The 25,018-nt window shown below is 24.4% G+C and overlaps 1 protein-coding gene across 2 annotated transcripts in view; it reads right to left on the reverse strand.

Moving 5' to 3' along the window:
• Positions 1-25,018, reverse strand: part of LOC117171749 (disintegrin and metalloproteinase domain-containing protein 10) — a 184,946-nt gene that overhangs the window by 10,927 nt on the left and 149,001 nt on the right. For both annotated transcript variants that reach the window (XM_033359345.1, XM_033359344.1), the window contains exons 5-11: positions 23,465-23,638; positions 21,400-21,546; positions 21,150-21,313; positions 20,805-21,039; positions 11,583-11,935; positions 11,169-11,346; positions 2,560-2,793 (exon numbers count right to left, since the gene is read on the reverse strand). In XM_033359345.1, coding sequence (XP_033215236.1) covers positions 2,560-2,793; positions 11,169-11,346; positions 11,583-11,935; positions 20,805-21,039; positions 21,150-21,313; positions 21,400-21,546; positions 23,465-23,638 — 1,485 coding nt within the window. The remainder of the gene's footprint in view (positions 1-2,559; positions 2,794-11,168; positions 11,347-11,582; positions 11,936-20,804; positions 21,040-21,149; positions 21,314-21,399; positions 21,547-23,464; positions 23,639-25,018) is intronic.

A 25,018-nucleotide genomic window follows, 5' to 3' on the forward strand; every position in this document is an offset into this window, starting at 1 on the left:
AGATACAGTTGATAATGGGAGGGGGATCCTTTTAATATTTAGAGAATATTTTTTTTCTTAAAGTACTGATGGTAAATTTATTAGTACGTTTCCAGATGAAGAATTTTTTTGTAGAAAATTAATGTTTTCGTTTAAAAACGTATGTTTTTATTTGAAAATATCACTTTCTGCCTGAGAGTTCTTGAATTTTATTAAAAATTGCTCCTTTTTGGTAGTAAATTAATCTTTTTGTTTAAAAATTCTTCTCTTTTAGTTGAAAGTTCAAATTTTTGGTAAAGAGCTCTTAATTTTTTTTTTAAATTTGACTTGCTTGCCAGTAAATTAATATTTTTGTTTAAAAATTCATCTTTTTTAGTTGAAACTTCAGCTTTTTGGTTCACAATTATTGAATTTCTTTAAAAAATAGTAGTAAATTAATCTTTTTCTGTAATAATTCTACTTTTTTAGTTGAAGGTTAAATTTTTTGGTTCAGAACTCTTGAATTTTGTTAAAAATTTGACTTTCTTGATAGTAAATTAATCTTTTTGTTTAAAAATTCATCTTCTTTAGTTCAAACTTCAGCTTTTTGTTTCAGAATTCTTGAATTTTCTTGAAAATTAGTAGTGAATTAATCTTTTTCATTAAAAATACTACTTTTTTCAGCTTTTTTGTTCAGAATTATTGAATTTGATTAAAAATTGGTTTCTTTGGTAGTAAATATTTGGTTGAAAATACATTTTTTTAAACTGAAAAATGAAGTTATTCCATTTTTTGCTTTAAAAAAATTACTTTTTTCAGTTAAAAATTTAATAATAATAATTTTTAACGAAATACCTGTATTTTTAATTAAAGAAGACAAGGTGACAACTAATAAGTTGAATTTTGAACTAGAAAAAAATCTATTTTCAACAAAAAATGGAACAGTTAAATTTTAGGTAAAAAAAATTATTTTAATCTTAACTGATTAATTTTTAACCAAAGTGATTATACATCAATTGGAATAGTTAATTTTTAAACAAAAAAATGAGTTTTCAACTAAAACAATGAATCCTCAACTGAAATTTCAAACAAAAAAATAATAATCTTTATTAAAAAAGATAAATTGTTAACCAAAACTTAAATAATTGAATTTAAAAGATTAATGTTCAATAAAAAAAAACTGAATAATTAAATTTTTAATCAAAAAATGAGTGTTCAACCAAAAAAATAAAATTCTACCTAAAATTATGGAATATTCAACTGGAATAATATGTTCATTTTTAGTTTAGGAAAAAAACTATTTTCAACTAAGCAAGAAAAAAAATTTCAATAAAATAGCACATTTTTTAAGCAAACTGGAATTGTTGAATTTTATACCTACCAAAAAGATGAATTTTCAACCAAAAAGATTAATTTTTTTACAAAAAATACGAATTTCCCACAAATTACATAAATTGTCAACTAATCTAATTCTAAACAACAACAAAATCGGATTTTTAGAATAATAATTCAATTTTCCACTGGAAGTTAAATTTTTAGTTGAAAAATTGTTTTTCAACAAAGTATGTACTTACATTTTTTAAAAGAGATGAATTTTCAGTTAAAGTGACGAATCTTCCAACAATAAAATTAATTTTTAACAAAAGAGTTTATCTTTTAAACGTAAATAGTTGAATGAAAAAAAGGGAAATTCCCAAATAAAAATGTAAACAAAATTTATATTATGATTCAAAAATATTTCCCCTTCAAAATAGTACTTCTTCTCGAAAACTACTTGAAGCACTTTCTTTTTCTAAAATTTCGAAGAAGGAACTTTTAAATTATGATGAATTTTGACTTGGATCGGATTTTTTAAACTCTTTTCTTCGAAATCTCAGTTTTAATTCTGTAAAATTATATTTTAAATTATTAAAATAATGCAAGCTACGATCAGAACCAAATTCCCAATTTTTGGAAAACTCCTCTCTTTTACTAAAAAGTTCATCTACTTGGTTATTAATGCAACTATTTGGTTGAGAATTTTTTTTTAATTTGTCTTTTTACGTTGAAGATTCATCTCTTTGGGTAGAAAATCGGCTTGAAATCTTAGGTATTTAAATTGTTTCGTATTGAATTCAATATTTATCTACATGAATTTTATTTAAAAGAATGTATAAATATATAATCCGTCATTAGCCAACGACTACGTTACTTTCGGGGGAGGGGGGAGGTAAAAAAAAGTTCCAAAATTGATAAAGTAGTTTATGGAGGGCCCATAAGTGAAAAAATGTTGCGTGTGACTACACCGCTGATATAAAGACAATTAATATATAATCTAATATAATAAATATAATATAAAAAATCTGATTTAATTAAACATAATATATTTTAAAAATATATTGATGCAAACTCCTGTTAAAAAAAAGAAAAAAAAACAAGAATCCAACGACCAAATTTGGACAACATTTATGGTCCAAATTTGTTTTTTTTTTTAACAGGAGTTTGCATCAATTTGATTATTGGACGCTAAATATGATTTTTAATTTTGATTTTAATCTAATTTAAATTTCTTAAATTAGAAGAAAAAAAATATATATATATATATATAAAATATAATCTTACTTGGAAGTTATCACAAGGAGAGCCAGGTCTCAAACTGATTCCGCCTTCTGGCAATCCAACACTGTCAGCAAACTCACTGGTGCTGCGACAACTCGACGTATCAGTTCCATTTTGACACGCCAATTCGCAAAGTTTACGCTTGTCGATATTCGGAATTATATTACTAGTTAGGAAGCATTCACTGAGATTCCATTCCAAACATATGGAACCTGTACACTCGCCATTGATACACAGCTGCAACAAAATAAAAATGGATATATTTAATTTATTAATTTATAGCAACAAAATGATTCAAAATTATAAAACTATTAATATCACTTATCACAGTGTCTATCCATCGAATCATTTAAATCACTAAGTTTTCTCCCAGTCGATTTTTCATTTTTCTGAACTGAGAATTATATTTCTCTTTCAAATAGCTATGTCCTAACATGGAATTTCAATTCTCTTGGAAATTTCTCGGTAACATGTCAGAATTACAGTTCGTTTCGTAAATTACCAATTCCAAGGCAAAATTGATATTATTCTGGAAAAATCTCTGAACCAATTCGAAATTTCCTGTTCCCGCTCAAGATTATTACTTTTTAAAACTTTTAATAATGACTGTTCCAAGTCCAAATTAAATTTTATTTATAAATCTAGGCATAACACAGAACTATAATTCTTTTGGAAATTCCCTTAAATGTTTCAAAATTAAAATTATTTTCACAAATTCCCTGTTCAAAGTCGGAACTATAATAATTTCTTTTAAAAACTTTATTCTCACATTCATAATTACAGATATCTCTTCGAAAATCCCCTTTTTCAATCATCATTATAATTTTTATATTTCCATTAAAGCCGTAAGTCTTTCTTTCTTTTATTTAAAAAATATGTGTATCTATAATTTGAGATAAATACTAATTTACAAGTTGGAGAGTATATATTTTTTAATTCAAAAAGCATAATAAAGTATAAAAAATACTTTATTAAGTATTTTTTTACTTTTCGTTTCGTGATTAACTAAATTGACTGGATGGGCCTCCACCATTTTTAATAAGAAAGTTTTTGCACTCGACTTTTCATTGCAGAATAGTTTTTTCTAATGATTTCTAAGTATTTTATACTTAAAATGAAAATAAAATATCCAGCCCTTTTCGAAACAGGCCATGTAAAATTTTACATGATTTTCTTGCCACTAAGGTTATCAAAGCATTTTTTCACTTTTTAAATTTATTTTTATCACTTTTGGAATCTTTTTAAGCGGTTTATATATTGAAAGGAGCAAAAGTAGCGACCCCTTTCTGAAATATGTAAAATTCAATTCGTTATTTTACATATTTTAAATTATTCTTTAGGAAGTTTTATTTCCCATTAAAAATTGAGATAGAAGGTAATATAAAAGAATTATATCAACTTAAAACGATCCACTTTATGGCTCGCTTTGCATAACCAGTGCTGTCACAGCCTATTTTACTTCAAAAAAGTTAAAAAGTTGCCTATTTAAACTGGAAATCACCAAAAGTGATTAATGTTGAATAAAAGTGACTAACATTCTTCTTAAACCTTAAATGGCACACTGGGTGTAAAATACCCAGCGACTTATTTGCGCTTTAACAAAACGTACCAAATTCAAGAAAATGGAACATGTGGCGCCAGATTAACAAATTACATGAAAACCTATTTTTCTATGTCAAATTCACAAAATTTGGATTTTTATCATTTTTATACGCAATTTAAGTTAAATAAAATCGTTTAATCACGCAAAGTACGGTATTTCATTTTTCATTCAATTGAAGCTTTTATTTTTTAGAATAAATACCTTCTTTGGAACGAACACTATAAGACTAATTTTATTTTTGAAACGCTGTATCTCGCAAGTATTCAAATAAAATTTTAAGTCAAAATATCAAAAACTTAAAAAGTTATGAATTTTAGAATGAAAAAAGTCATTTTTTAATTTTTTTTTCAAAAAGAATTTTTTTAAACTAATTTAAATTTCAAAAACTGTTATGAAACATTTTTCTACTTAAACTAGATAGATTAAACATACCCTTGGTAATCTATACCCTTGGGTGCCTAACACCCAGTATGCTCTTTATGTACTTTTACAGAAGTGTGCCCTTTAAGGGTTTATTCAAACGGATTCGAAAGAACTTAATAAAATTTATAAGAATTCCAAGTGAATTTTAACAAAATCAGGATAAATTAAAAAAAAAAAAAGAATGATTTTAAAATAAAATTCGAGGGAATTTAGAAGAATATAAGTAAAATTAGACAAATTTCACGAAGTTCATAAATATTCAAGTGAATTAACAAATCAGAAAATCCAAAATATTCTATTAATATCAGTAAAATTAAAGTTATCAGAATTGAAGGGAATTTTAAAGAATTTGATAAAATGTCCAAGAAGTGTAGGTGAGTTTTGAAGGACTTTAAGGTAATTTACGAAAATATACATTTAATCTATAGAATATAGTGAATTTAAAACATTTTAAGTGAATTAGAAACAAATTTAAAAAATATAAATAACGAATCAAATAAAAGTTGATTACTTTTGATAAGTTGAGGGAAACGAAAAAAATTCGACGGGATTCATAAAAATGTAATGTAAATAAAAAAGTGAATTAAAAACAATTCAAAATTATTTAAAAAATGGATTGAATTCATTCAATTTGGAATAAATTGAGAAAAACTTATGGGAATTAAAATAAACTTAATAAAATGCCTTTAAGTTACAGGCAAGTTTAAAAGACTTCAGGATAAATTTAAAAAAAAAATACATTGAATTGAATAGAATTGAATAAATTTAGAAGAATCCAAGTGAATTCTAAAAGATGCAGGGCAAATTAAAAAAAAATGCAATAGAGTTCCAAAGAATTGAAAAAGAATTCAAGATAAATTAATATGAATTCCGGATGAAGTACAAATTAATTCAAATGAATTTGACATAGTTTTAAAAATCCAAAATATTCCATTCATATCAATGAGATTAAAGTTAATTTAGAAAAATTCCAGGGAATTTAAGAGAATTCGATGAAATTCATTTATATAGATAATTATAATTAATAGATAATTTATATAGATAGATTTTAAATAATCTGAGTGAATAAGACAACATTTTTAAAATCATAAAGAATGTTACTGAATTTAGATAAATGGAAGTGAATAGAATCAGTGACAAAGAATCTGATAAAATTTAGAAGAATTCAAAGTGAATTCAGAATGTCTTCAGAGTGAATTAAAAGATATTGAAAATCCAAATAAAATCCATTGTTTTCAATGGGTTACAAGGTAATTTTAAAGAATGCAGGGTGAATTTAAAAGAATTCAAAGGAATTAAAAAACATCAGAAATAATTAAGTTTTCTGTTTTAGTTTATTGAAAGAAGTGACCTCTATATTACAAAAAGTGACTGCAGTCGCTATAATATATAGCAGAAATATTGTTTTTTGTTGTCATTAAGGTTATTAAAGCGTTTTTGAACTAAACTTTTTTTATTACCTTTCAATAATTTGTAAACAAAAAAATACATTTTTTTAACGAAACAAAAAACTGACAAGATGGGGAGTTATTGTATTGAAAGAATATTTTGCAGTTATTGTATTGAATAAATATTTCGCAAGATTTTCATTTCATTTCCTATTGCACGTAATACTAGAAAGGCTGAACTAACAAAAAATTGACAACATTTTATTTCTATTTCTCGATTATTTTGAATTTGCAGGGCGGCGATTCGGCCACGAAAAAAGATTTTTAGCAAAAAAATTAATTTTGAAGCAAGAAAATGAATTTCTATAAAAAAAAGCCAAATTTTCAACAAACTACTTCACTTCTTAACTAAAAAGATAAATTATCAATCTAAAATTCAATATATTAATTTTCATTTAAAAAAAAAACAATATTCAACGAAAAAAATTAATATTTGAAAAAATAGTTACATTTTCAAAGAAAGTAATGATTTTTCAACTAAAATGATGAACCTTCAACTGGAATAGTTGGATTTTTAACCAAATAATTTTCAATAAAAAAAGACGAATTTTCGATTAAAAAAGAAAAAAATTCAGACAAAAATTGAATAGAAACATTGTCAGTGAAAAAATAATTTTTATAAAAAAACATACTTTCATCAAAATAGATCAAAGTTTCGACTGGAATAGTTAAATTTTCAGTACAAAAAAATTAATTTTTGCCAAAAACAAACGAATATTCAATAAAATGGTTTATTTTTTTATCAAAGAGATGAAAGATACAGTAGTTGATATTTCAACCAAAAAAGATTTTGATTTTCAATAAAAAACATCTGAATAAAACCAAAAATACGAGTTTTCAATATGAGTTGAATTTTTAACTAAGAAAGATTTTTCAGTCAATATAGATAAAAAATTGCAAACAAACTGTTGAATTTTTTAACATAAAGATTAATTTTTTAACGAGAATATTAACTTTCTACCAAAAAGAAGTAATTTTGCACAAAACACATCAATTTTGTATCAGACACTTGTTTTTTCAAGTAAGAACGATACATTTTGAACCAAAAGTAGAACAGTTAAATTTTTAGTTAAAAACCTTAATTCCAAGCAGACAAAAAGCACGAATTTTTAATAAAATAGTTCAATAAAGTGATAAGAAGCCACTTTTACAAATAAAGAATAATTTTTATTCAATTGTACGTATATTGCAATTATCCGAAATTTTAATTCTTTTTGAAAAATTCTCTGTTCAGATCCTGAATTTTAATTCTTTTCGAAAATTCTAAATTTCAACTAATTGTAAGAATTAGAATTTTTTGTAAAATTCCCTGTTCCAATTCATAATTTAATTTTTTTTCGAAAATATCGCGTTTCAACACGGAATAATAATTTTGTTTGAAAAATTAATTTTTCCATTCTCCTGGATAAATTTCAGTTCTAACTCAGAATTGGTTAAAAATTGAAAATTCCTTGTTCAAATCCGATATTTTAATATTTTTCGAAAATTTTCCGTTTCAACTAAGAATTAGAATTTTTTAAAATTAGAATTCATTCTGTTAAAAATTTCCCTGTTACAGCTTGGAATTTATTTAAATTTTAAGATTCCCTGTCCCAAGAAAAACTATCATTCTTTTGGATAAATACCAGTTTCAACTCAGAATTGTTAAAAAAATTTGAAAATTCCCTGCTTCAACTCAGAATTACAATTCTTTGAAAAAAATTCCTGTTCAAATTCAGAGTTTTGTCTCTTTTCGAAAATTTCCAGTACATGCTCGAATTTGTTAAAATTTGAAAATTCCCGGTTCCAAGTCAGAATTATTATGCTGAAAAAATTCCAGTTCCAATTACAAATTGTGAAAGATTGAAAATTCCCTGTTCAAATTAAAAATTAAATAATTTTTACTTTGAATAGTTTACAAATCCTTAAAATGCTTCGAAATTTTATTTCAAGACCTTGAAAAATCGACTATGTTGTTTCAAATTTTTTCACATTTAAAAATATTTTTTTTAAATTTTCAAAACTTCTAAATGCCTTTTAAAATTATTCGAATTTCAAATAATTTTTCAAAATAAAAAATCATTTTCAATTTTCCTAGCAATCTTAAAAAATGTTATTATTCTTTTGAAGCCTGTTAAAATTCTTAAAAAGCTTCTGAATTTTTTTTTTTTTTAAATCTGCCAAAATCTACACTTTGTTATAAATTAGGTCATGGGCTATTTGCACCAGAATTTTGGTACGAATAGCCGGATTTTTTCAGGAAACGTAGACACTTTGCTTAAATTATTTGAAATCATTTGAAATCAATTTTGAATTTTTTTAAATCTTCTAAATATTTCTTCAACTTATTCGAATTTTTTTTAAGAATAATAGGTGTTCAAGTGTTATTTATAAATCAAAATTCAACAATTTGAGTTACAAATTAAATTTGTTTAAATGGAACAATTAAAATTGTAACGTTCAAAGTTTAGTTTTTTGTTTTGTTTTGAATACTTAATTTATAATTACTGATTTTAAATTAACAGTCTAGATACTAAGAAATTGCTCTTTTTCTTAATTGAAAATTTTCAAATTGCATGATATAACAATGGAATCTTTTAGACTGAAATTATATTGGAATTTTAATAAAAGACTTTAATTATAAATGCATTATTTTGAAGTTATTTTAAAATTAAAAATCTTTTATAAAGTTTCAATAGGGTGTTCAAATTTTTTAACGACTTTCCAATTAAAATAGTTTAATTTCTAACGTTAAAATCTGGAAATTCTAAAACTTCTAACTGATTCCGAATCGTTTTGTATAATCAATTATTATTTATTTGTTAAATCTTAAAGTACAATTCAATTTAAAAAATCATTAATAAATTTATATTCACAGTTGATCAACGACAAATTCTTGTTATCAAAATTCTTCGAATTTAAACTCTTTTAATTTGTAATAGTTTCAGTCTTTAAAACTGCATTTTACCACTCTTTTCATTCAACTGTACGCAGGGTGGCCGTTTTAATCGAAGAAAAAAATTCCCGGTCATTTCCTGGTTTTTCCCGGTTCGCAAATATTTTTTACGGCCAATGAAATTTAAAAAATCAAACTATATTCTAAACATTCTTCCATATAAAGTAATAACCGATAAACGACAAATTAAAGCATTCAAAGTGGAACCCTTGAATTCCAAACTTTTAAAATTGAAGTTTAAAATTTTTTATTCAAAAATGGTATATTAAAATGATCAATAACTTACACGCATGAACTGGAAGGTACTAAAACTTTTAAATTTAACAGTTTTAAGTGAAATACAAATAAACTGAAAAATTTAGAACTTTTTATAAATTATAAAATTTAAAAATTCGGATTAAGTTCCAAAAATATAAATCCACGTTAATATTTTCAATAGCCTAAATTAAAGAATCAAGCAATGAACTTTAGAAATGTTCAAAATTATATTATTTTAAGTAATTGCAAGCTAGATACATTAAAAATTGAAAAATAATTTTTTTAACTTAACATTTCTGTAATTTGAAATTAAATTATTTTAATTTTAAATAGACTAGGCATCCTTTAAAAGCTTTAAAATTTTATTTCAAAATCTTGAGAAATCTAGAAGCGGTTTTAAATACATTTCAAAGTGAATTGAATTTTTTCCATAACTTTTAGAAAAACCTGCGTATTAAAAAAATATGAATTTATAAATAACAATAGAACAATTATTATTTGTAAAAATATTAGAGTAATATTAGGAGATATTTAGAATTTTTAAAAAGATTCGAATTAAATGTAGAACTTGAAATAATTTGAAATACTTACAACCGAATTTAAAATAAAATTTAGATTTTTGCAGATTTCAAATAAAAAATTCAGAACTTTTTTAATAATTGTTAAAGACTACAAAAGAATAAAAATTTTCTTAAGATTCTTAGGAAAATTGAAAATGATATTTCACTTTGAAAAATTATTGTAACAGAAAGTTTAAGAAGATTTTAAGAGATTTAAAAAATAATCAAAGAAGAACATGGAGGATTTTAAGGATTTTATTTAATTTGCTGGATTTTCAAAAATTGTAGAAAAATTTCGATTAATTTTAAAATATATTTAGAAGTTCTGAAAAAAAATGTTAACACTTCATTTCAATTACTTGAAATAACTTTAAGTTTTTAATTAATTTTCAATCTCTTCAAAACCTTTAAGTATCTCTTAAAATTACTTAAATTTTTTCTACAAATAATAAGTGTTCAGTTATTATTTATGCATCAAATTTTAACAATTTCACTTATAAATTAAACACTTTTTAAATAGAAAAATTAAAATTGTAACGCTAAAAGATTAAAAGTTCTTCGAAAATCTAAAGATTCAAAACTTTCTATGTAAAACAATTCATTTCACATTGTTTTTTTTTTTTTTAAATATTTGTTTTCGATTTACTCGTCTTAAATGAACAGTGAAATATTGCTAAATATTAAATACTTATTCTTTTTCTACATTAAGAAATTTCAAATTAAATAGGATAAAAATTGAATAAATTAGACTCAGAGTATTTATAAATTTTAGAAAAACCTTTAATTATGACTTTATTATTATTATGGATTTATTTTTAAGTTGAAAATAGTACAACGCACGTTTACATTTTTTAATGGCTGAAAAATTTAATAGAAATAATATATTAATAAATTTATTTATTAAATTTAATATAAAAAATAATGTAAAGGAAGACCTGAAACTCAGAATTAAAAATATCTTATTGATAAATCGTTAAAATTTTTATTTAAAAATATAATTATCGGAATAAATGATATATTAATTTCAATTCTTAGCAAGACTTTCGGATTAAAAAACAGTAACAATCTGGAAACTCTCAAATTTTAATCGGATCTAGAATTGTTTGGTCAAATTAATTATTATTCAGATTTATATACTTAAGAGTACAGATTGGACGGATTTAATTTCTAAAAATGTAATAAATCAACGGTCATTTCCCGATTTTTCCCGGTCTCATAAAATTCCCGTTAATTTCCAGGTTCCCCGATCCAGCGGCCCTTCTGATTTTAGTACAACTGAATGAGAAATCCTGGACACTGAATTAAATTCACGGTAATTTCCCAGTTACCCGATCAGCTAGACACCTGGCTAATAAAAATTAAATGACAATAAAATGTGAACGAACCTGCGTCCCTTCGTTACATCTCGTCTTGTTGGCTCTCGGCAATGGTACAGGACATTCGGACGATCTCCCATTGCACGTTGAATTATAGCTACAGTCAGATTCTGCTTTGCATTGAACTTTGTGAAATAGTGGAACAAATTGACACGTTTCACTTGAGCAACAAGGACCTTGGCTGGGACTGAAAAAAGAAAAACAGAATAAGCGAATGATGTAAGTCAACGGAAATCATTAGTCCTCTTTTGTGAGAACATGACAGATAGAGAACACTCAAAGAAACTAGTTTCTTGTCAAAGAATCTAGCCACACCTTCTGATTACAGACACGTTTCTGCAAACAGGCCTGACGGAAGAGTTCTAACTCGCACTTTTCAAATAAAACCTAATCTAATCTTGTCCGAAATCAATCAGTAAATACCTGCACTGTGTTCCAGCTTTTCTATTACAGCCCTTGGCCGTGTGATTTCTCTGCCTGTCTTGTTCAGATAATTGTCGTGGATAACAACATCTGTCGTTGCATTCTTCGTCGTCGTAGCCACAATCACACTCTTCGCCGGCCTCGACAATTTTGTTCCCGCAAAAGGCACCAGCCGAAGCTGAGAAGCAATTTCGTTTCTTGTTGTCCTCGATTGCGTCGAGGACGTTGCTAATATTTCCGATACTACATTTTGAAAATTTACTGTTATTTGGACGATCGCCGCTCGTTGCCGAGGCGAACATTATGTAGTTTCCGTGAAGACCTCCTGGTCTGCACTCGGGTGGGAAATCGTGCTAAGAACCAGAGATTTATTAGAAACTAGGTCTAGTTTAAAATACAGATTCATTTCTCAGGGTTCAAACAGTGGTTCAGCAGTTCAATTTTAGAGAAAGAGCAATTTCTACTACAAATTTTTTAAAATTATATTTAGAATTTATTTTAGGTTTAATTTATTCAGAATTTTTTAGATTTTGTAATTAGTATTTTAGAAATGGTATATTTAAAATCTTAGTATTTTGGAGACTTTAAACGATAATTGTTCAACTTTCTAGAAAGTAGTTTAACTTTTAAAGAAATAGGATGAATTCTCATTGAGATGTTGTGTTATTTGATATTTCAATCAAAACTCATTTTGATTTTAAGAAACAAGAGTTGAAGTCAACCAAAAAAGTCGAATTTTCAACAAATAGTTTTCCACGAAAAGGCAAAGTGGTCGTTTTAATCGACGAAATAAATTCCCGGTCATTTCCCGGTTCACAAACGTTTTTCACGGTCAATGAAATTGAAAAAATGGAACACTAAATCTACAAAATTTTCCACTTGAGGTAATAAAAACTGAGCTTTAAATGAAAGCACTCAAAGTGAATTTGTTAGAAATTTTGAACTTTAAAATTTAAATGGAAAAGTTTTTAATTAAAAAATTTTATACCAAATGCTCAATAATTTACGCGTATAAAATTGAAGGTACTAATATTTTTCAATATAAAAAAAATATAAATCCACGTTATCATTTTCAATCCTATGAATTAAAAAATCAATCGATGAACTTTAAAATTTTCAAAATTATATAATTTTTAGGAATTTTAAGCCAGAAACATCAAATATTGCAAAATTGAGAAAATTTTAACTCAACTTAAATTTAAAATTATTTTGGTAATTTTTTCAGAACTTCTAAATATCTGTCAAAATGAATTGATTTTTTTCTACAATTTTCAGGAAATTCTGCAAATTTTAAAAAATTTCTTTATAATTTGAATGTATAAATAACAATTGAACATTTATTATTTGTGGGCGAAGTTTTAGTAATTTTAAGAGATATGTAGAAGTTTAAAAAAATTCAAACTTAATGTAAAACTTGAAATTATAACCTGATATAAAACAAAATGTAGATTTTCGCAGATTTTAAACCAAAAAATGAGATTCTTTTCAAGGATTATGAAAGGCTTTAAAAGAATAAAAACATTTTCTTAAGATTTCTAAAACAATTAAAAATTATTTTTCATTTTGAAAAATTATTTTAAGAGAATACTTCATAAGTTTTTCAAAGATTCAAACAAAATTTTCAAAAAAGATTCTAGAAGAATTTAAGAAAATTTTCTAAAATTTGCATGATAATTTTTGATCTTTTTAAAACTCCTAAATATCTCTTAAAATTACTCAAACTTTTTCTAGAAATGCTCATTTGTAAATTGTACATCAAAATTTAAAAATTTCACTTACAAATTAAGCATTTTTCAAATACAACAATTAAAATTGTAACGTTCAAAGTTTAAAGGTTCTTCGAAATTTTAACGGTTATAGGTTTCCTATGTCAAACAATTCAGTTGAAGATTATTTACTTTTAAATATTTGGTTTCAAATTACTTGTGTTAAATAAAAATTCAAATATTGCTGAATATTCAATAAATAATCTTTTTTTATGAAAATTTTCAAATTGAATGGGTTAAATATTGAATAATTTAGACTGAAACAATATTTTTAATTTAATAAAATTCTTTAATTGAGAATATATTATTATGAAGTTATTTTTAAGTTGAAAATAGTTGATAAACTTCAGTCACGCGTTCACATTTGTTTAATGACTAAGACTTTCAAATTGAAACCATTTAAGTTTTAATGTTAAAATCTGAACATTCTTAAATTTTGAACTGGTATAAAATCGTTTTTGTTAAATAAATTAAAAAAATGTATTTATTTATTAAATAAAAATGTTTTTTATCCAAAATTTTCAATATCAAAGGCTTTTATTTTTTATTTGTTCAAGTTTTTAAGAAAACTTTAAAAATTTCTTTTTATTAAAAATGTAAGCTTAGAAATAACAATTCTTAAAGTAACAAAATTTTGAATTACGCATTGTAAGATAAATAATAGCATAATTGAAAAACATAACAATTTCACTAATTATTTTAAAACTGTTAAAATCGAACGTGGACAGATTTTTCATCTACAAATTTTTTAAATTCCCGGTAAAAAAAAATTCACTGTCATGTCCCGGTTTTTCCCGGTCACAAAAAATTCCCGGTCATTTCCCGATTTTTCCGGTCCAACGGCCACCACGAAAAGGTTCAATTTTAAATCTAAATGGATATTCTTTGACAAAAATGTTTAATCTTGATCTAAATAGTATAATTTAAAACAAAATAGATAAATTTTCAATCAATAATATTTATTTTTTACCAAGCAGGATAATTATCTACCAAGAAAATAGATGAATTTTGATTCAGTTTAAGTTTTAACCAAAAAGATGCATTTTTAAGAAAATAAATTTTCCACAACAAAACTTAATTTTCATACAAATGGTCGAATTTTCTACCAGAGTTAATGAGCTTTTAACCAAGAAAGATTAATTTTCAACCGAACAGTTGCATTTTTAACCAAAAAAGGACTTTTACAAAACAGTTGGTGTTTTTGTAAAGTAGATCTAGAGTTCATAAATTCCCGAGAAATTAAGTTTAGGTTATATAACCGAGAATATCACCGAATTTTTGAGAATTTAAAAAAATTTAAGAGAATTTATGATTTTTAACAATATTTTTATTGTTCAGGTTACATCAGCGGTTGAATATAAATGATTTTCTATCTCAGAAATATTCAGGAATTACAGTGTTTCATATACGAATTTAACATTTTAAAATGTATTAATTTATTTTAAACAAAAAAAAAAAAAGTTTTTTTTCTAGTTTAAACGATAACTCTTTAACAAAATACTGGAATTTTCAACAAAATAATTGAATTTTTAAAATAATAGTTAAATATTCAACCTAAAAAAGACAAATTAACAACGAAAAAGTGTCATAGTTTATATTTTAATCAAAAAAGAATGAAATTGACACAACAGAAGAAAAGAATTTTAAAACGAAAAATACGCATTTTCAAAAAATAAAGATTTTTCACTCAAAAAATAAATAAAATTTTATCTAAATTGTTGAACCTTCAGACCAGAAGAGAAATTTTCTTTTTAAAAATTCAATTTTCAAACAAAAAATATGATTGTTCAACAAAAAATTAATTTTACACGAAACTGATGCATTTTTACACAAAAAAAGGAAATTTCTAACTAAAAAATAATTTTGTTAAAAAAAACGCGAATTTTTAGTTAAAAAATATCAATTTAAAAAACGAAAAAGCTCCACTTTCTTTAAAAAAATTAATTCTAAACACAAAAAAAGAAGTATTTTCCACTAAACAGTTAAATTTTCAACCAGACATAAGCCTTTAATAAAAATTTTCTTAATGTAGTTTAACTTTGACCCAAGTAGTTGAATTTTCAATTAAAAAAGATTAATTTATAACAAGATAATTAAACTTTTAACTAACGAGATAACTTTCAAACTTAAAATATTAATCTTTAACAAAAATAATTGATTTCTTAGCATAGCGATTCAACCAAATGTTTTAAACAAATTAGTTGAATTATCAAGCGAAGAAGAACGATTTTTAACCAAAAAGTTGCATTTTTATACAAAAAAAGAAATTTCTTCTATAACAGATGAAGTTTTTAATCAAAAAGATAAATTTTCAAAAAAAATAGTTGAATTTTCGGTTGAAAAAGATTTTATTTGAGTTTTCACGACCAAACTATGAATTTTATAACAAGAAATAATTTTCTATAAAAAAAATTGAATTTTCAATCCAAAAAGGCGAATTTTTTCAACGAAAAAGGATGAATTTTTAACAAAATAGTTCAATTCTCTACCAACTAGTTACATTTTTAGCCAAAAAAGATCAATCTTGTACTAAAACAGATGAATTTGTACTAAGAAACCAATTTTTTTTACATAAGTAGAACTTTCATCCAGAAAATATTTCAGTTCATTTTTCAACAACAAAATATAAATTTTAAACAAAAAGTAAATTTTCAAGAAAATAGTATACTAGCTTAATTTCTAACCAAACAGTTGAATTTTTATCAAAAAAAAAATTTAATTTCTGCTAAAGCAAGTAAACTTTAAAATAAAAAAGACAAACTGTCAAAAAAAAAGAGTTGAATTTGCAACCGAAAAGTTAACGAAAAAATGCAATTTTCTATTAATTAAAATAAATTCTGAGATTCTCATAAATTCTCAGAGAATTCATTTCTCGGTTATATTCTCATTCTCGTAACCGTTCTCAAAGTAAAGTTTTTAACTAAGAAAAGATCAATTTTCAGTCAAATAATTGTATTTTAACATGAAAAAAATACATTTTTAACAAAAATATTATTGTTATATTTTCAGAAAAAAATTAATTTTTACCAAAAACAGAAAAATTAACCTTTAACAAAATAATTAAATTTGTAACCAAAGAGATGATTTTTAACTAAAATTTCAACTAATATAATTGAATTTTCAGCTAAAAACTCCATTTTAAAACAAAAAATAACGATTTTTTAACAAAGCAGGTTAATTTTTAACTAAGCAGATGAATTTCCAGATAATATCATTTTGAACGAAAAATAAAATTTGTAACTTTTTTTTGTAAAAAATTTGTAGGATCAATTTTCTACTGAAAAAGACTAATTTTTTACAACTTATATGAATTCTCAGTAAAATAGTTGAATTTTCAATAAACCAATTCAGTTTTTAACCAGAAAGATGAATTTTCAAACAATAATCTTAATTTTCTACAAAAGAACGAAATTTCAACAAATTAAAAAAGTTATGTTGAACTAAGGAATACACGTTTTCAACAAAAATGAAATAATTAAGTTTACAGTTGGAAGAATTAATTTGTTACCCAACAAACGAATGACCAAGAACAGTGAAAAAATATTCAGTTCTAATAAATGAAATAACTAAAGAAAAATATTTTTTTAAAGAGTATAGTTTAATTTTCAACTGAACTATTTTCAATTAAAACCCAGAATCTTCTTAAAGAAAAATTAATTTTTAACAAAGTAAGACAAATTTCAAAGACGCTGTGAAAGTTTCAAATGAGAAGAAGAATTTTAAACGAAAACTATCATGGTTGAATTTGCAGTTAAAATCAATTTTTAATCAAAGAAAAATAATTTTAGATCCAAATTTGGTTGAATTTTCAAACCAAAATGACGAATTTTCAATTAAACTGGTAAAGATTTAACTAAAAAATTACTTTAACCAAACTGTTGCATTTCCTACGAAGTTGATTAATTTTTTGCGATATTAGATTAGAATATATCATTAGATTACGAGTGAATTGCTCCTACTTAAGAGTTTATTATTTTGTCTTAATCAGTTAAAAATTAGAATAAGTGCGATAATATTTCTATTGCGATTCCCACTTTTAAAATTCTAATATTTTAATACTTTCGATTTGAAATTGTTATTTCTCAGTTTGAAACATTCAATATTTTGTGACATTTTCAAATAAATAATATATAAATTTTCCATGCCTAGTTTTAAAAACTTCTTATTTTCAGGCTTGCATTTTGACTTGAAGCAATCAAATCTGATTTTTAAATTAAAACACTAAAAGTGGTACTCTTTTGAATTTTAAACTTTTAAAATTGAAGCTTAAAACTTACAAAAATGTAAAAATTTTAATTTTAAACTTTTCTAAATTTAAAAGTTTAAAGGTTTTTGGTTTAAAAATACAAATCGATACAATCATTTTCAATGCTCTAATTTATAGAGTGGATAAATAAAGGAAACGTTCGAAATATCATTTTAAGCAATTCTAAAGTTAACAACATAAATAGTTTAATGATTTACAATAGCTGATTTTGAATGAAAAGTCTAATAATTCTCACTATTAATAAAAAAAGTTTCTTTTTTTGATTCAGAATTTTTTTATTGAGATAGTTCAAAATGGAATATTTTAAACTAAAACAATATTTGATTAGGATTTGCAATTGAGTGAACGCGTTTAATTTTTAATCCATTAATTCAAATTCGTTTAAAAATATAGAATATTTTGAAAAGCTTTCGAATTTAAGCAGTTTAGTTTTTAAGGTTAAGATCTGTAAATTACTTAATTTTTATTACTCAACGACAATTCATTTTTTTAATTCAATAATTTATGTTTACAGTTGATCAACTGAAAAAGTAGTTTTATCCCAAATTTTCAAGTTTAACCTTTAAGTTCAACAACACTTTATGATTTTTTTCAATCTCATAAATTCCTTATTTGAGAGTCAATAAGATGACAATTTCCAAAGAACTATTTGCCGAAAGCAACCCGTTAAAAAATAACTCGATTTAAAAAAAAAGTATAAATGTTTATTAAATTCTCGTGTAAAATTGTGTAAATATGACCTTTTTTACACTTGCTTTTAATACAACATTTGCTTTTTCGTGATTTTTTACAGTTCAAATGGAAGAATATTGAAAATCGAATTTACAACTATTAAGAATTCAATTCAATTTTTCATGAGTTGAAAATTGAAGAATATTGAAAATAAAATGTTTAACAGTAAAAAAAATGGAAGAAAACTGAATTTTCATCATATGAAATTTGAAGAAAATTTAAAATCGAATTTCCAACTGTTTAAATGTAACTGTTGAAAAATCAATTCAATTTTTCCACGGTTGAAAATTCAAGAAAAAAGAGAAATTTGTATTAAAATCAAGTATTAAAAATGTTAGATTTACAAAATTTAATATAAGAATTTAATAAATAAATATTTCAGTGCATAATTTTTTTCAACTTGATTTTTTCGTAAATGAGTCGCCAATTGCAAATATTTTTTGGCTAATAAATATTCATACAATCGACTCTCATCAAGGAATTTACGAGATTAAAAAACAATCCCAACTTTGATTCATCTCCATGTAAGGCTTCGAAACTGCATATTAAAATTCTTTAAATCGAAAATGCAAATTAGAAAATTAAGACTCAAAATTGGCAATTTTTAAATTAAAAGATTTTAGAATTATGCCTTTTAAACTGAAATTATTTCTTTGAAAAGTTAATAATTGAACTTCACATTGAAAAAAAAATTGAAATCATGCTTAAGACAAATGAATTCTGTTATTAAATATTAATTTAAGCATATTTGTTTAACAACATATTTAAATTATAAACAACCTTCACCTTTTGAAATATTCCCTAAAATGTTTAAAAAGTGTGAAAGATTTTAAAGCAAAATTTTGCCACATTACATAATTTTAGAAAAGATGAGTAAGTTTAAGAGATATCCAAAAGTTTTGAAACGATTCAAAAATAATAAAAACTTGTACAGATTTTTGTAAAGTTTCACGAAAATGGAAAATATTTTCTCAGGTTCCTGAGAAAAATTAAAGTTAATTTTTATTTCAAAATATTAATTTGAAGAGATTATTTTTTAAAAATTTGAAAAGATTTCAAAAATAGTCAAAGAAGAATCCGAAAGATTTTAGGGCAATTTTTTTAATTTTACAGAATAAATAAAAAATGCAAGAACAATTTAAATAATTTTTAGAAATTAGAAGATTTAGAATGTCTGACAAGATTTAATAAAAAAAAATTTCTTATATTCGAATAAAAATTGGGTATATTAAAGATTACATATAGATTACATATATTTGAAAACTAAGAAACATTTTCGAAAATGTATCAAATATTTCTTGATTCCTTGCCAACTTTTAAGAGTTATAAACATCTTTTAAAAGGACTCGATTTTTTTTCATTATATTTCGTTAAATCCTATATTATGAAAAAAATTCTTTAAAATCTTCTAGATTTTTTGTTTACAAGCCTGAAATATTTAAAAATCTTTTAAATTGTCTCAAGAATCTTATGAAAATGATATTCACATTAATTTAAAAACAAGGTGATAACACTTATTTTTTATTCTCAATTCTCAGAATTTAATTTCAACATGGATTTATTATAGCGCCTCGAAAAATTATTTTCGATTAATTTGAGTGTTGTCAAAGATAAAAAAATATTCGTTAATGGTCTTTCTATAAGAGTGATATACAATTTTTTTTAAAATTTTTCAGCTTCGTTACTTAAGAGTTCGTTATTTCACTGTAATAGAAAACAATATATTTATTATATAGTAGCATTATATTTTAAAACGACAATATAAAAAAAAAGTTAGTTCTTTGTCACTATATTTAAAAGTGTATGAATATCCGGGGCTAACACAAAATAATAACAAAACCATAAATTAGCAAGGAAAAAAAATTTCCGAATTATAAAATAAATTAATTGTTAAATTCTCATGAATATTTCTATTCCTGAAATTTAAGTTTGACGAAATTAAAAATTTGCCGAAAATAATTAATAAATTATTATTCCGCAGTTCTAAATTTCGAGAATTGAAATATTTGTGGAAATTTAATCATTCGTTTATTTTACAAGTCGGTGAATTTTATTTTTGGTTATTTTTGAATTCGGTATTTTATTTTTTGTCAATTAAAGATCTTGTCGTTATTTGAAATTCGAAAATTTGTATAATTTGATAATAATATATATTTTTGGAATTTTTTTTTATTCATTTGTGTATTTGTCATATATTTTTTAATGATTTTTTACAAGTTCTAAATATCCATGCAATTTTTTTGTTTGTTTGAATTGTGTCAATGATGCCGGTTTTTCCTATATTAAAAAAAAAATAATACTTAAGTACATAAGTCTCATTTACTACCTAACTCTACACTATGAACAATATTTATTTTGTTATTTTTATGCATTTTTCCTATGGTACTGCGTGGTTTTGTAGAACAAACTGTGAACCCTGATTTCTACTAAAAATTAAAAATCGAACTTGAAACCTACCGGTGACCCAAAGTTGTGTCCAATTTCATGGGCAAGAGTCAGTTGAGAAACTTTGGGCGGTACTCTGCTATTGTAATTAACGAAAGTAATGATACCAGTATTTAGGGATCTTTTAGTGGAATGATACATCCCACCAACGGTTTCTGTATAAGTCTTGTATTTTTCACAGATTCCACCAGAGGCTCCGGAAGCCGAAGCTACCCACGCGAGACCAAGAGTGCCGCCAGTAAAATCCCTGCAATAATCCGTTTTCAAAATCACGAAATTCAAAGAGATTTAAACGAAAAAAAAATACTATTTTACAAGAAACTTTTCAACTATTTAGCAAATTTTGAAATCAATTACCTGTAAGTGAAGACGTAAGCTAGACAAAAGTCCTCGTGATTTCCCAATGAGTGTAGATTCAAAAAATTGCTAACGTCGATATTTTCCATGCAAAATGGATTCTGGTCGTTGTTGTAATTCGAATTCGAATTAGAAATTTGAGTGCACGCGGAATCGTCATCAATCTTTAGAAATTAAAAGAGAATCAGAGATTTTTAGTACTTTATGTTAATTGCGCGAATTATTATATTTAATTCTTAACCAAATTTACCTTGATTCTCTGAACTTCAAACTTGATATTTCTGTGTTCTATTCTTCCATCGAACCTGGTATCTCTGTAAATGTAATTTACGGCCGTGACGTGGTGAGCAATTAGTGACAAAATTTCTTCCCTCGTCTTCTCTGCGTCTTGATGAAGCTAAACATCAAAATCAGATCAGATTGTACATGCAATTTTAAAAATATTTCCGGGTTGTTATAAAAGTCGGATTTAAAAATTTCAGAACTTTTCCCGGTTTTCCAGGTCAACTTTTGACAGATTTCCAGGACAACTTGAAAAAAAATTATGTTTAAAATTTGAACTCAAGTTAATTTCAAAAATACTCGACAGTTTTGTCTAAATTGTTAAAATATTTTTAGAATTTTTTCCCTAGTCACAAAATTTCAAAAATGTGTAAATACTTTCAAACTTGTTTGCCTAAAAATGATTATTTATCATATTTCCTACCTCCGACTCACTTTAGTGGTCGAAAATACTAAACAGTTAAACATTTTTTTTTAAATAGTGCCATACAATTTTTTAAGTAATCAAAATTAACTTGAATGTTTATTTAAAATGTTATTCTTTAGTCTATAAATTATCAAAATTCCTATTTATTTATCGCAGGTTTCACACACTTTCTCATTTTTCCACATTGATGCAAACTAAATTAATAGACCCCAATAAAACAATAAAACTATTAAATTTCTGGTTAAGAAATTCATCTTTTCGTTTTTTGTTCGAAATTTTATTTTTTGGTTTCAAATTGAATAATTTGGTTAAAAATTCAACAAATTTGTTAAAAAGTCGTCCTTCTGTGTTGAAAATTCAACTGCTTTGTTGAAAATTTCTCGTTTTTAGTTGCAAAATCAAAATTTTACTCAAAATTTTGCTTTCTTCTTCACTAACCATTTTTTTTTAAATTGACACATCAACGACTTTGTTTAACAATCATGTTTTTAGTATGAAAAAGTATCTCGTTCTACAGAAATTCTATTTATATAGTTAAAAGTGAAACTGACTGGTTAAAATTAATCTGCTCAGGTCGAAAATTAATTTTTTCGTTCAAAATTTACAGTTTCGGGTTGAAAATTCAACTAGTTTGTACAAAATTCGTTTTAGTTAATAATTCGAGTATTTTTTGACAATTCGTCTTTGTTGGTTTTTCATTTTCAATGTTTTTCATTTTTAATTAAAATCTTTTTTCGTTGATATAGCAACTGAAGTCCTTGGTTGAAAGTTTACCTGCTTTCTTAAAAATTGATATTTTTTATTAAGGATTCATAATTTTAATTAAAAATTTTTTTTTGTTGAAAATTATTATTTTTTTTTATTGAGAATTTAACTTTTTTGTTAAAAATGCAACTGATTACTTATAAATTAACATTTTCATTGAAAATTCATATACTCGGATTGGAAAATGAACTATTTTATAGAAAATTCGTCTTTTTTTATATAAAATTCAACTATTTTGTAGAAAATATATGTATATTGTTGACAATTCATCTTTTCTGGTAAAATATCAATTTTTAAAATAAATATTCAACCGCATGGTTGAGAATTAATCTAATTTAGTTGACTATTCAAGTAATTTGTTGAAAATTCGTCTTTTTTAGTTACGTTCAACTGGTTTTTATTTGTTATTAAAAATTTTTTTGATTAAAATATCAGCTATTAAATTTTCTTTTAACTAGTATTTCAAGGTTGAAACCACAACTGTTTTCTAGAGAATATCCTTATAATTTAGCAAAATGCTATACAGACATCCTGGAAAATTATTCAAAGAACTATGAAAAATGTTGATTATTTCCAGAGTTATTCCCATTGTTAGAGTTATTAGACACAGAATTTTATTACATTTTTTGCTATTATGAGAAAAAAATCCATATTATAATATTATAAAAAATTCAACAGCCTAAAAAATATGCGTGTACTAAAATAATGATTAAAATTTTTAAAAGTACTGTCAATATAAATGACCAGACTATTTTTGAAAATTCCAGGACTTTCCCAGCTTTTAAAGGTTTCCTGGTTCTGTAGGAATCCCTTTTATGTTCTAAAAATAATGATTTATTACCTGCTCTGTTATGTGCCTCCATATTAAAGGATCTGTTTGAATGAAGAGCGAGCAGGTGTTTTTATTTTCCTCCTTTGGCCTCGTAGCCCTTTTCGATCTTCGATTTTCAGGTTGATTGGCTTCCCAGGTGTACTTGTGACCTGGACTTTCACTAACACCGTCCCAATATTTCACCTTCAATAATAATTTGTAGACATTTTTATCACAATACATTTTCGACTTTTAATCAATAAAAAAAAACAGGCCTCACAGCCCCTAGGGCAGTGGTCGGCAAACTTTTTGCGCGCTTTTCAGGTCACGACAGGGTTGACCTAAGAAATTTTTTTCGTCTGTCGGGCTTTGTTCGTCAACGCTATGGTTCTCGTGCATGGGGTGCGGTTGTGTTAACTTTTCTCGGCGAGTGTTCATTGTGAGATGGAGTACTCAATGGGGATAAAAAGTTACCAATCAATTTGTTTAAATTTCTTATAATAGTGATTTTAAAGTTTAATTTCGAAATCTGTAATTTTTTGCGATTATTTGGATCTAAAATTCTTCTTGGGAAGTTAAAAATCAATGTTTTGAAATATGAAAATTTTGATTAACAGTTACTTTTAAATAAATTAAAAAAGTTGACTAAACTTATCAATAAATTCAATTTATTGAAGTTTAATGTACTTCTGTTCATTTTTTCAGACAAATATTTGGAACTAAAAGAACCCCTTTCCTTCGCTCCCTCATGTGATACGCAACCAAGCTGGCAAATGTAATATATAATAAAATAAAATTATTATTATATATAATATTTACCTGCAGCTCTACTGTCTCTCCGTTTATACAAATTGAATTTAAAAATAAAATAAAACCCGAAAGTAAAAAGCGAATGACTAAACTTTTTCCAGAAAGATAAAAATTAATTTTTTTTGAAAAATGAAATTTGAAGCGACGGCAAAAGACATTTCTTTTTAATTATTTTTTTTTTACAAATTGTAACAATAAATGTCCTTAAGATTTTAACAAATTGAATTTAAAAATAAAATAAATCACGAAAGTGAAAAGCGAATGACTAATCTTTTTCTAGGAAACATAAAACTTAAATTTTGGAAAAACAAAATTTGAAGCGACGGCAAATGACTTGTTTATTTTTAATTATACATATTTTTATTACAAATTGTAACAATAAATGCCCTCAAGATTTAAAAAAATTAAATTTAAAAATAAAATAAACCCCGAAAGTAAAAAGGGGAAAAGACTACACTTTTTCTATGAAAGATAAAACTTTAATTTTTGAAAAATGAAATTTGAAGCGACGGCAAAAGACATTTCTTTTTAATTATATTTTTTTTTTTACAAATTGTAACAATAAATGTCCTTAAGATTTTAACAAACTGAATTTAAAAATAAAATAAGACCCGAAAGTAAAAAGAAAATGACTAAACTTTTTCCAAGAAAGATAAAAATTAATTTTTTTGAAAAATGAAATTTGAAGCGACGGAAAATGACTTGTTTTTTTCTTATATATTTTTTTAATTACAAATTTTTAAAATAAATGCACTCATGTTTTTAAGAAATTGA

Source organism: Belonocnema kinseyi, chromosome 4 (genome assembly GCF_010883055.1).
Source record: "Belonocnema kinseyi isolate 2016_QV_RU_SX_M_011 chromosome 4, B_treatae_v1, whole genome shotgun sequence".
NCBI lineage: Eukaryota > Metazoa > Arthropoda > Insecta > Hymenoptera > Cynipidae > Belonocnema > Belonocnema kinseyi.